Raw genomic sequence first — 12,531 nt, 5'->3', positions numbered from 1 at the left:
GAGACTCCCGAGACCGTGCTGTTTTCCGGGACAGGAACCAACCATGGCTCGGCTGTTGCTGGTCTGCGCGCTTTCCGTGTCGCTCGCCTGCCTCGCCTCTGGCTACCAGACGCGATACTACTTCATTCGCAATGGCTTAGGTGAGTGCAGTTGGCCAATTCTGTATCATCTACGTATCTCCGCCAAGCCATAGCAAGTTACACGGCGACAATGTTGAGCCAACCTCGTGGCATTCTGCGTAGTCGGCCCAAACGCTACGTTCAGCACTGATTTGGGTTTTCCTAACCAACGTGCTGTCTTTACAATCTACTTTAATTGTACTACAGTTAAAGGCGGGGTAACTAACGGTAAGCGCACACTACTAAAATTTCCTTAAGGACATTTCTTGCCAAAATCCTAAAGTGGCGTCTTGAAGTCCAATTCAGTATTTTCCCTAATCCTCAGACTCTGACAGAACCATGCCTTTTTCGAAAGCTCGCTTACCACAGGTGTGAGTGCTCGCGAGACCAAAGGTGGATCAACACTGAGTATTCTTGCCTCGGCCAAGCGCAGAGTCTCATTCCGTGTGTTTAGAATCGTCACAGCTGGTAAGTGGGCCTAAAAGTGATGGACATCAAGCACGTGTCCTGTATACGCGACAAACCTTATGCCAAAGTGCCTCTAAAGCTATTCCTTCGCAATCAAAGGGCGCCAACGTCAGTTGAGGCAGCCCTGCCGGGATGCAAGCGCAACGAGAAAGCGCAACTTGCACAAACGACAGGCTGCTTGCCGTTTTATGGTGCATTGAGTGCGCCAACAGACAACTCTATATAGGATCGCAATGTTTCTCTATTCACGCGCCGCCTATCAAAAGACGTTTTTCAGCTGTTTTATTCCTATATGATTCGAAATGCATGACTTATGACGCACAGCAGCTCGACCATAAATGCCAACTGCGAGAGAAATCCAAACAAGGAGCTGGGAATTTAGTCGATGTTGAATCAAATTTTATGAGGCCCAGATTTAGACGAATAGGCTTAATATTCTTCAACTACTTCTATGGAAACACACATTCCTCTAAAGTGTTCTTATGTGCTCATATTCTTAAAGGTGTCTCATAGCACAAGTCTTACAAACTTTAAACAAAGGTAAAATGATCGCTGCATTCGTCCGTACACAATAATGTACATTACAAGGTCCCCACATTTCTTTTGAGAAGCTATGATGCCCAACATGACTCTAAGAAGCTTATCTGCTCATAACAATGAGGAAACCGAGAACAAGGTGCAAGCGGGAGCCAACTTGTATCTGCTCGTGATAATTCAAAAAGCACAGAAGAAGTTCACTACCATACTTTTCACTAAGAGTAAGAGGTAACCTGTTCGGTCTGATTGATGCAGCTGTGAGTTTGGCTCGGCGATATTGTGCGTTACAGCAGTTGCAATTATGCAAACTGTGTTTGCACATTCGAAATTCTGTTTACGTTGACTACATAGAAACTATCCTATCTTGTAATCAATCTGAAATGAACAACTGCTGCAACCTCTTCGCTTACAGGAGGGAAAGCTGTTGAAAGATCAGTGCATAGAAAGGTAGCGCTGTCTGTGCAGTATGCACCTCGTGTCAGAAATGTGGTGTATACAATTCTCAATGTATTTGTCAGCAGAATTGAGTACATTGTGTTGGTATATCAGAAAACTAAAATGCCGAGTAGCTTCCTTCCCATCAAAGAAATCCCGCGCCACTTTGTCACAAGAGATGTGTAACAATTAACCTTTTTGTGAACCTACTGACAGGTGGTGGCAGCGGACTCGGCGGCCTAAGCAGCCTCTTCGGTGGAGGATATGGAAGTAGCGGCCTCGGCGGAGGCATGTTTGGCAGCGGCGGCAGTGGAGGCAGTGGCGGCCTAAGCAGCCTCTTCGGTGGAGGATATGGAAGTAGCGGCTACGGCGGCGGCTACGGTGGAAGCGGCCTCGGCGGCGGCCTATTCAGCAGCGGTGGCAGTGGCGGCCTAGGTAGCCTCTTCAGTGGAGGTTATGGAAGTAGCGGCCTCGGCGGCGGCTACGGTGGAAGCGGCCTCGGCGGAGGCATGTTTGGCAGCGGCGGCAGTGGTGGCCTAAGCAGCCTCTTCGGGGGACGATATGGAAGTAGCGGCCTCGGCGGCGGCATGTTCAGCAGTGGCGGCAGTGGAGGTCTAAGTAGTCTCTTCAATGGAGGATATGGAAGCAGCGGCCTCGGAAGCGGCATGTTCGGCAGCGGCGGCAGTGGAGGCCTAAGTAGCATCTTCAGTGGAGGATCCGGAGGTAGTGGCCTCGGCGGTGGCCTCGGCAGCGGCCTCTTTAGCAGTGGCAGCCTCGGAAGTGGCGGCTACGGTGGAAGCAGTGGTTTCGGCAGTGGCGGCTACGGCGGAAGCAGCGGTTTCGGCAGTGGCGGCTCCGGCAGTAGCTACGGAGGAGGCTACGGTAGTAGCGGCGGGTACAGCGGGAGCGGCTATGGCGGAAGCAGTGGTGGCAGTAGCGGTAGCGGCTTGAGCAGCGGCTTCGGTGGCCTTTCAGGAGGCAGCGGCTTGGGTAGCCTCTTTGGCAGCCTTGGAGGAAGTAGCGGCTTCGGCAGTGGCCTCAGCAGCGGTGGCTTCGGTGGGCTATTCGGCAGTGGAGGCTCACGTCGCCGACGCCGTGGACGTAGACACGGAAGGCGCTATGGTGGAAGAGGTGGCTTCGGCGGCAGCAGCATGGGTGGAGGCTTCGGCGGATCCGGCAGCAGCAGCATGGGTGGAGGCTTCGGTGGATACGGCAGCAGCAGCGGCATGGGTGGAGGCCTTGGTGGATATGGCAGCAGCAGCGGCATGGGTGGAGGCATCGGTGGATATGGCAGCAGCAGCGGCATGAGTGGAGGCCTTGGTGGATATGGCAGCAGCAGCGGCATGGGTGGAGGCCTTGGTGGATATGGCAGCAGCAGCGGCATGAGTGGAGGCCTTGGTGGATATGGCAGCAGCAGCGGCATGAGTGGAGGCCTTGGTGGATATGGCAGCAGCAGCGGCATGGGTGGAGGTCTTGGTGGATATGGCAGCAGCAGCGGCATGAGTGGTGGCCTCGGTGGATACGGCGGCAGCAGCATGGGTGGAGGCTTCGGCGGATTTGGTGGCAGTGGCATGGGTGGAGGAAGCGGCGGATTTGGTGGCAGCAGCAGCAGCATGGGTGGTGGCCTTGGTGGATACGGCAGCGGTAGCGGCATGAGTGGAGGCCTCGGTGGATACGGCGGCAGCAGCATGGGTGGAAGCTATGGTGGATTCGGCGGCAGCGGCATGGGTGGTGGCTACGGAGGATTTGGCAGTGGCAGCGGTATGAGTGGAGGTTTCGGTGGATCCAGCAGCAGCGGCGGCCTGGGTGGTGGCTTGAGTGGTCTTAGCAGTCTCGGTGGTTTTGGAGGTGGCTCCGGTGGAAGTCAAAGCGATAGTTCGCAGCAGAAGATAATCTCATTCTAATTTGCGGCAGTAAATTAGAGACTCCCTTGGGAGAAGATATTTGTGTGAAAATAAACAACTCCTCCTGTCCTTCCAAAGAAACAGACTCTGTGCTTTTTAAATTACAATTACACTTCACTTCTGCCTCCATTACATGCGCTTTTGCTTTTATTATGAAATGACGAATATGTACCACTCATGCAGCATAAATGACAAGCAACGAATCAAATAAAATCATGAAAATAATGCAAAGACCTCCAATTCCGCGGTCAAAATTCAAAGCAATGTCTGGAAAAAACTGATTTGGAGTAAACAAACAATTGTAGGTATGATGAAAAACGTTTAAGCATATTGACTCATACGAGCGCAACAGCGAAAATTGTATGTTTCTGTAATGATTATATCCATGAATTCTGAACAGTTGACATAAAATAGGATATAAAGAAAGAGCCACTCGAAGAGATTTCTTATGTCGTTACTGGTGCGTTTTAAACTATGGGGTTATTTGCTTTTCATGCCAGCATTTCCTATGATTACCTACACAGTGGCTGCCCAAATATTCATGCAGTGTCCTACTTTTATTATGTGTGTGCGTAACAGGCATGTCTGCAATTCTATTGAATTTGCAATGGGCTAACTTTAGGAAAATAACACGTTACCGTTTTCTGGGAGCTAAATGCATTAGGCCTCGACCATTCCCTCATCATCATCATCAGCCTGGTTACGCCCACTGCAGGGCAAAGGCCTCTCCCATACTTCTCCAACAACCCCGGCCATGTACTAATTGTGGCCATGTCGTTCCTGCAAACTTCTTAATCTCATCCGCCCACCTAACTTTCTGCCGCCCCCTGCTACGCTTCCCTTCCCTTGGAATCCAGTCTGTAACCCTTAATGACCATCGGTTATCTTCCCTCCTCATTACATGTCCTGCCCATGCCCATTTCCTTTTCTTGATTTCAAGTAAGATTTCATTAACTCGCGTTTGTTCCCTCACCCAACCTGCTCTTTTCTTATCCCTTAACGTTACACCCATCATTCTTCTTTCCATAGCTCGTTGCGTCGTCCTAAACTTAAGTAGAGCCTTATTCGTAAGCCTCCATGTTTCTGCCCCGTACGTGAGTACAGGTAAGACACAGCTGTTCTATACTTTTCTCTTGAGGGATAATGGCAACCTGCTGTTCATGATCTGAGAATGCCTGCCAAACACACCCCAGCCCATTCTTATTCTTCTGATTACTTCCGTCTCATGATCCGGATCCGCGGTCACTACCTGCCCAAAGTAGATGTATTCCCTTACCACTTCCAGTGCCTGGCTACCTATCGTAAACTTCTGTTCTCTTCCGAGACTGTTAAACATTACTTTAGTTTTCTGCAGATTAATTTTTAGACCCACCCTTCTGATTTGCTTCTCCAGGTCAGTGAGCATGCATTGCGATTGGTCCCCTGAGTTACTAAGCAAGGCAATATCATCAGCGAATCACAAGTTATTAAGGTATTCTCCATTAACTCCTGTCCCAAATTTTTCCCAATCCAAATCTCTGAATACCTCCTGTACACACGCTGTGAATAGCATTGGAGAGATCGTATCTCCCTGTCTGACGCCTTTCTTTATAGGGATTTTGCTGCTTTCTTTATGGAGGACTATGGTGGCTGTGGAGCCGCTACAGATATCTTTCAGTATTTTTACACACGGCTCGTCTACACCATGATTCCTTAATGCATCCATGACTGCTGAGGTTTCGACTGAATCCAATGCTTTCTCGTAATCAATTAAAACTATATATAAAGGTTGGTCATATTTTCTCATGCTTAGGATAATATGTCCTGCACCTTGATTGCTTCTCACGGCAGACTCGAATTAGCTACCTGGATGCAATCGATACGCGTTTGTGCGCCGAATCTTTTAATATTTAGCATTGGCTGATAAGCACTTGAATGGCCAGCGCACGGTTCCGAAACTGAATGACTTCTGTTTGCGGGCCCTTCAAAACCACTTGGTACAGGATACTGACAGCGTGCTTGCAAGAAGACACCAATATGAGAACAATACTACCTATATTATAACCTATGCGTGATCTGGGGGGCTTGGGGCCGTTGCTGCATGAAAGCATGAGTAACTGGTCAAATGGTTCATTTTAATGCGATTGGCATATATTGAAATGTCTACGCACTTTTCGGTATGTCCGTCGGTATATACTTTCTACAATGGTGAGTCTTGGCATCCCAGGGCATACCACCGCATCCCAGGGTCCGCCACAGGCACGCCGCCACTGAGAACTTTCTCTATCGGCAGAAAGCAGGCGTCAACCACCGCCAACCACTCCAACAAGGTTTTACACATCAAACGCCACGCAGTATTATTATTGCCGTAACTTCCTGAGGGTACTTCAATCAAATTCCGGAGGATGTGTGCGTGCGTGCGTGCGTGCGTGTGTGCGTGTGTGTGCACTGAGTATGCCGCAATGTGTGTACATACGTGCTGCTCCTCAACAAACGTCTTTCCCGTTTGTTGAGGCTTACTGCAGACGAGAGAATGGGTAAGTGCCGCTTTTCGAAAGAACCCTGACGCCGACTTCGAGTATTGGGTCTGTGCCGTTCAGTCTTTGCTAGTTTCCAATGAACCTATCTTTGATGCCAAGTTGAGCTGCTGGGTATCCGTCAGTAGGCATGCGGCGCTCTTCAATGACCGTCTTTAAAGCCAACTTGGCTAACTAGGTGCGTGCCACTGGGAATGGGCCGGTCTACAATCACGAAAAAGGTCCCGTAAATTTCTCCGGTGCTGAGTGGTATCTAAACCACGTCACAAGGATTCATCAAGGATAGCAACCGGACGAATAAGAAAGCTGCGCCAGGAATGCACTGGACAGCTGGCCCTCTTCAATGAAAATCTCGCCAACTTGTGCTATTGAGTGTGCGCCGCTGAGTGCCCTGTAAGCCAGGGAACAAGTGTCAGCGCTCGCATAACACCCCTAAATAAAACTAAATGTGACTTCATCTTACAAAGATTGCAGCCGTCCTCTTTCCCGGCGCTTTTCCTCCATGCTGGGCCCGCCCAATGGCCGAACACCGTCACGTGCTCTCGCGCGTTTTTTTTTTTTTCCTGTTTTTTGCTTTCGCTTACATCGCGGTGCCAAACATTGCGAGCGGCGTATGCAGACACCACGTTTTGCGCCCCCTTTGTGCTTTTGCAACGTAGTTCCGTGTTCGCCACGCCCTGTTGCTGTGCCTTCGGGTGCAGCACACCTCAAACTGACGGTAAGCGACTCTTCCGGATTCCGTCTGCGAAGCAAGACCTGGCGTTGATGAAGGTATGGCTTCAAAGAATCAGCCGGGCTGATTTGACCGCAACGCAATGGGCCTGGCCCTGCGAGGCAAGCGAGCGATTCTTTTCTCATCATTTTTGTTATATGCTGCTGCTTGGTGTATACGGCTTGCTTAGTGTTTCGTATCTCCTATGCGCCGCATGTCCACGCTGCATTTATTTGCAACATTCGTACCCGACTTCAATCAGGTCGTCTTCTAAAGCACGTGTTTTTTTATCCATTTCGTCATACATTCCATGACATCGCGTTTGGCCTGAATGAATGCGAGCAGCATCTTTTGGGTGCTTCGCCGCACGTTACGAAGCGGAGACGATACGTGGGGAACATGGGGCGCTTGCATGCGGGAAGACGAACTCATTTGGGGCGACTCTGCTCCTTCAAAAGAAACTGAACTCGGTGGCTGGCGGAGACCAACGTTCCTGTTGCGGTCGTGTGAGCTGAAACACTTCCGGAGGACCGATAACTATCTAGGAAATGGTAGAAAGCGCTTCTCGCGATAACTGCGCAGAGCATTCCAGTCGCGTGTTCGCGCATTCGCGGTGTCGGGTACAACTGAAGAGTGTAGCGCCAAATGCTCCTCGGAGGAAACCCTTCGACCAATGATGTCGACCAATTGTCATGACGTCGCGGGTAGTCTGTTCAGTTTGTGGTTAATCCCTTTGCGGCTATGATGTCGGGCCAGCAGGTGCTAGGGGATTAACCGCGGCGTCATGAAATGGCGACAAATGAAGCCATTGGCCTCCTTTGCAGGTGCATTTTTTTTTGCTGCGTTTGTTGCGTTGTATGTGTCTGTAAATGTGGAAACAGCGTAGAGGGAGTGCGCATGACGCAACGCTATCTCAGTGATTTCACGTCTTCGACCAAACTCTCATACGCATGGATAAAGGAAACCGGCCGTGTCCAAGGGCTTGAGGCCGTCACCTATGCTGGGTGGGGTGCTTATGGCCGTAACCCACCCAAATCGGCGGACATCTCGAATAAAGTTTACTCTCACTCCACATTTGATATAACCGGGGATAATTATTGCGGAAGCTTGCTCCTTCACCTCCACTTTATATAGACCACAGATCGCGTGTGGCGGGTGCATTCATTCAGTTATCCAATATTCGAAAACGAACAATCCCAAGTAACAATCTACAAGTAACGCTACCCACATTGCAGTTCCCTCGATTTTAGAGTAAACTAATTTCTGCGTGGCTTTGTCAGTGGCCAGGACAAACTTGGAGGTTAACACATTGTTCTTATTTTGCGTTCATTCTCACAACATTGTGGATAAAATACGCAGCGCAGAATTTCTCGCGCCCGCGCGCAACACATGCAAGATGCGATGTGTTGCACTAGCAGCCTTGCGCACACATGTGAGAGGACATCTGCCACGCTTTTCAAGTACTCAAAAGAAAACATATGTGGAAGTGTGTAAGGTACCCTGCAAGCGAGCGATGCCACTGGTGCCTCTTTATCGGCGGACCGCTTCTGCCGACTGATCGGTAGCTCACTAGTCGGCTAAACGTGCAAGACAACTACACATGTACTGCTCGTCTATCATTCGCTCTCTCAGCCTCAACGTGAGGTTCAAGGCACGCTGTGCACGTTTGTCCTTGCCCGACGAGGAAATGAAGCTGCTAAAGCGCGGAGGTGACGGCGGTAAATCGACGAACACCGCGATCGCGTGCGGCGTTGCTCGCTGTCTCACCGCAAATAGTAATCACTCAAGCGCAACGACATTTAGATGTCTTCTTTTGATGTTTCGGCAGCCAATCATAATAAAGAGCTTTAGCAGCGCCGTAACTGTGGGTGCGGTATACGGTACGGCATTACCGTTCCGTACTAACCTGCCGCTATGACCGAAGACGTTCTATCTGCGTGTGCAGCTCGATGCGTACGGTAATGTGATAATGATGATAGAGGCTAACATTGGGGCTTTGCAGAATACAGTAGTTCCGAGCTGAGCACTAAACTTTCATTTTGCGAATACTAGAAAGCTTACCTTGTCCATACACACGTTATTCTTTACGGATGTGCCCGGCTACGGCGCACGTAGACGCCAGTCACAAGGCCGGTAGCGACGTCTTGTGACACTTTCTCCTACAACACGTGAAACCTTTTTTAGTTACATAAGTGTTCTTGACTAAGCACTATGCTATGGGGCTATGGCTACACCACCGCCAAAGGTCGACGCCTGTGGGATGACCTTCATGATGCCGAATTAACTCTTATTACCGATCCCATGGTGCCGACCCGCACGGCCACACAACGGCCCGGTAGACGACACCAGACCTGACGGCGGCCCGAAACATCCCTCAAGCAACGTGGTGCAATACCTTTGTAGATCTCGGTAGTGACCACATTATCATAGAAACACGAATTCCTCAGGCGGATACACCCCCTTCTCCTAAGCTATTCAAATGGACGGACTGGGACAAGTTCCGAAAGCATCGAGTCGAACAGAGAGGTGAGGAGAACATCGATGGCATCCAGGCATGGATGGAGACGCTCAATGACGACATGAACAAGGCGACACAGACGGTCGCACCCGAAGTCCAGGTTTACAGTATCGACAGCCGACTAGCCCACCTCTGGGAAGCCAGGACATCACTACACGCAAGATGGAAGAAGCAAAGGCCCAACCGAAAGCTTCGTAAGAAGATCGCACACATCAATCGCCAGCTAGAAGAACATTGCCGGACCTTAAGCCGCCAACAGCGGTTCGATGCCAACTTAAGCCGCCAACAGTCGATGAACAGCTCCACAATGTCAGCACGTGGCGTCTCCTTCGTCACCTCTTGGGGGAAACGCAGAGCAAGTCTGCTCAGCGAGCAAACCTGCAACCCATTTTGCTCAAGGAACGGGCTACCACGAGGGATCATCAGCTCGTGACACGCCTGCTAGACAAGTACTTCCCTCAACGACCCGATGTTCAACTCGGAGATTACACTGCAAAGACAAATGTGATACTTGATGACGAATTTCTTCAGTCAGAGATCCGCGCAGCTCTCCACGACCTTAATGGCAAATCAAAACCTGGTCCCGACAAGGTTACGAACAAGACTCTACGAAACCTCGATGATGCCTCGATAACTGCTCTTACGGCATACATAAACAAATGCTGGAGAACAGGTTGCATCCCAGAGGCGTGCAAACCCTCTAAGACAGTCCTGATACCGAAGACCGGCAAGCCGTGCAGCCTCGATCACTTGCGGCCCATTTCCCTCACATCCTGCGTTGGCGAGGTGATAGAGCACGCTTTACTCTCCCGCATCAACCGCCACCTCGAGGACACTGGAGCCTACCCACCCACTATGGCAAGCTTCCGGTCACACCTGTCCGCTCAAGACGTCATGCTCCAGCTCTACCACCAGATTATCAATGACCCAACAAGCGGTAACCAGGCCATCCTCGGCCTAGATCTGGAAAAGGCATTTGACAATGTAGCGCATGCAGCAATCCTGAGCCGAATAAACAATCTCAGCTTGGGCGAGCGAAGCGACAACTACGTCAGAGACTTCCTGTCGCGCCGCATTGTCACCCTCGAGGTCGACAGCATGACATCCGACGAATATACACTAGGAAGCACCGGCACTCCTCAAGGGTCGGTCATATCCCCGCTCCTTTTCAACCTCGTGATGCTGGGTCTCCCGGCCTACCTCGACGAGATTGACGGCCTCCATCACGCCTTGTATGCATATGACATCACCCTGTGGGTCGACAAGGGCAGTGACGGTCAGATAGAATGCACCTTACAAGCAGCGGTCTCTGCAGTCAAAACCTACCTCCAAGACACAGGTCTCCGACTATCTCCACTCAACTCAGAGCTGCTCGTCTAGCGCCCGCGCCGCCGGCGCAAGCCTACAGGCGAATCGCGTCAATGGGACGAAATAATCCTCTGTACGCAAGACGGCTCCTGCGTTCCCCGAGTCCCGAAGACACGCATCCTGCACATGCATATAACAGCCCACGGGTCAAACATAGAAGCTACCCGCAAAATCGAAGGCAAGGTAATAGGGGCTACACGCCTGATTAAACGCATTGCAAACAAGCACACGGGTATGGAGGATGACATCGTCATGCGCCTCATACACTCTTTCGCAATCAGTCACATTACTTATGTAGCTGCCTTCCAGAACTGTAATGTCACGGGAGAAAATCAACACCCTTATACGCAAGACTTACAAGATCACCCTTGGCCGGCCGGAGTCCACAAGCACTGCTCGTCTGCTACAGTTGGGGGTATACAACACGCTTGAGGAAATCGTGGATGCGTAAAGAGCCTCTCAACTCGAACGCATGTCTCTGACAGCCACGGGCCGGTACATCCTGCAGAAACTCTGCTTCAATTACCCCGTCCAACACGGTCAGAAACAGGTCATTCCACCCGACCTCAGCCACGCGCTGATTATCGCCCCTATCCCTCGAAACATGCACTCCGAATATAATCGGGACAGACAACCGGCCCATGCCAACGCACTGCCGTGCTCCGTGGGTGGAAAGAGGACTACGCGCTTCGTAGACGCCGCAGAATACACACGAGAACACCGGTTCACGGCGGTAGTAGTAGACGTTAACTCCCGGCTTACGTACGCGTGTAGTGTCGCAACGAAATACCCGGAAACAGTGGAAGAGGTAGCGATTGCGCTTACCGACCCCCTCTGTGAGGTAGTTTTTAGCGACTCACAATCCGCAGTTCGCAACTACGCGCGGGGGCGCATTTCCTCCGAAACTCTCCAGATTCTAAGGAAAGCTGGTCGACAGCCCTTCGATAGCACCGCTATCATGTGGTTTCCAGCGCACGTCGCCACCACCACCGATGAGGGCCCCCCTAAGTTGAACGAGGTAGCACACCGCTCTGCGCGAGAACTGACCCGCCGCGCAGAATCGGAGACCGCCTCTTCGAGTTCGGAACTCCTGGTTCAAAACATGCGAGACCGCTTAGTCAGGTACAATGACATCACCTAGCACTACCAGCTAGGTAGGAGGTTACTGCCCTCCCCTCACCCCAAACAAACGTCGCCAGGCAGTCGTCTGGCAACAACTGCAGACACAAACCTTCCCAGTCTGGTACGATTGCGGCACATTTTCTCTGCGCAATACCCGAGCGCTCTTTGCAAATTATGTCATGAAACTAGAGCGATGCTCTCACACTTGTTGTGGGAGTGTCGTGTTACATCAGCTACAATGGCAGTAGCTCCGGAGGCTCTTGCGTCAACGTGGACCACCGCTCTGCGCAGCTCCAACCTCAAGACGCAAGCGTGGGCTGTCCAGCAGGCCCGAGAGGCGGCGACGAGGCAAGGCCTCGAAGTCCCCTCAAGGGAGACCTGAGCCTGGGTCGTCAAACTTTGCCGGATTTAAAATAAAGTTGTTTCCATCCATCCATTGTCTGAGCAATATATAAAAAATGAATTGTTTGCTGTAACTTGCACCGCTGCGGTCACTTCACACCAGCACATAAGTAGAATATAGTTATTTACTGCGACGAAAACTCTGCCTCCCCTCTAAGGAAACTCTGTGTCACTAGATGGCGCAACCAACCTAAAGTATTTTTATGCCACTTTTTATTTTCTGTTTTTCTTTTAGGTGATTTTTGATTTTTCTTTAATATTCTTCTTTTCTCATTCGGTCAGAGCATATTAATCGCCTTTTACCTAGGGTACAGCTACAAGTTCAGTTCAGTTCAGCCCAAGTTTACCTTCCGGTTAGCAGGGCTCTTATACTTGCTGCCACTTCGTCGCGCCCCACAAAGTGAATTAATGTTAACTCGTGCTTGGTTCC

The 12,531-nt window shown here is 50.8% G+C and overlaps 1 protein-coding gene across 1 annotated transcript; it reads left to right on the top strand.

The window, feature by feature from the left end:
* LOC126525726 (uncharacterized) lies at positions 1-3,544 on the top strand. Its single transcript, XM_050173646.3, has 2 exons — positions 1-140; positions 1,776-3,544. The coding sequence occupies exons 1-2, from the start codon at positions 44-46 to the stop codon at positions 3,461-3,463; spliced, it is 1,785 nt and encodes a 594-aa protein (XP_050029603.1). The 5' UTR covers positions 1-43; the 3' UTR covers positions 3,464-3,544.
* Positions 3,545-12,531: the final 8,987 nt, after the last annotated feature.

The sequence above is a fragment of the Dermacentor andersoni genome, chromosome 8 (genome assembly GCF_023375885.2).
Source record: "Dermacentor andersoni chromosome 8, qqDerAnde1_hic_scaffold, whole genome shotgun sequence".
NCBI classification, from domain to species: Eukaryota; Metazoa; Arthropoda; class Arachnida; order Ixodida; family Ixodidae; genus Dermacentor; species Dermacentor andersoni.
The sequence above is the reverse complement of the archived record's forward strand: the minus strand, read 5'-3'. Positions and strand labels throughout refer to the sequence as shown.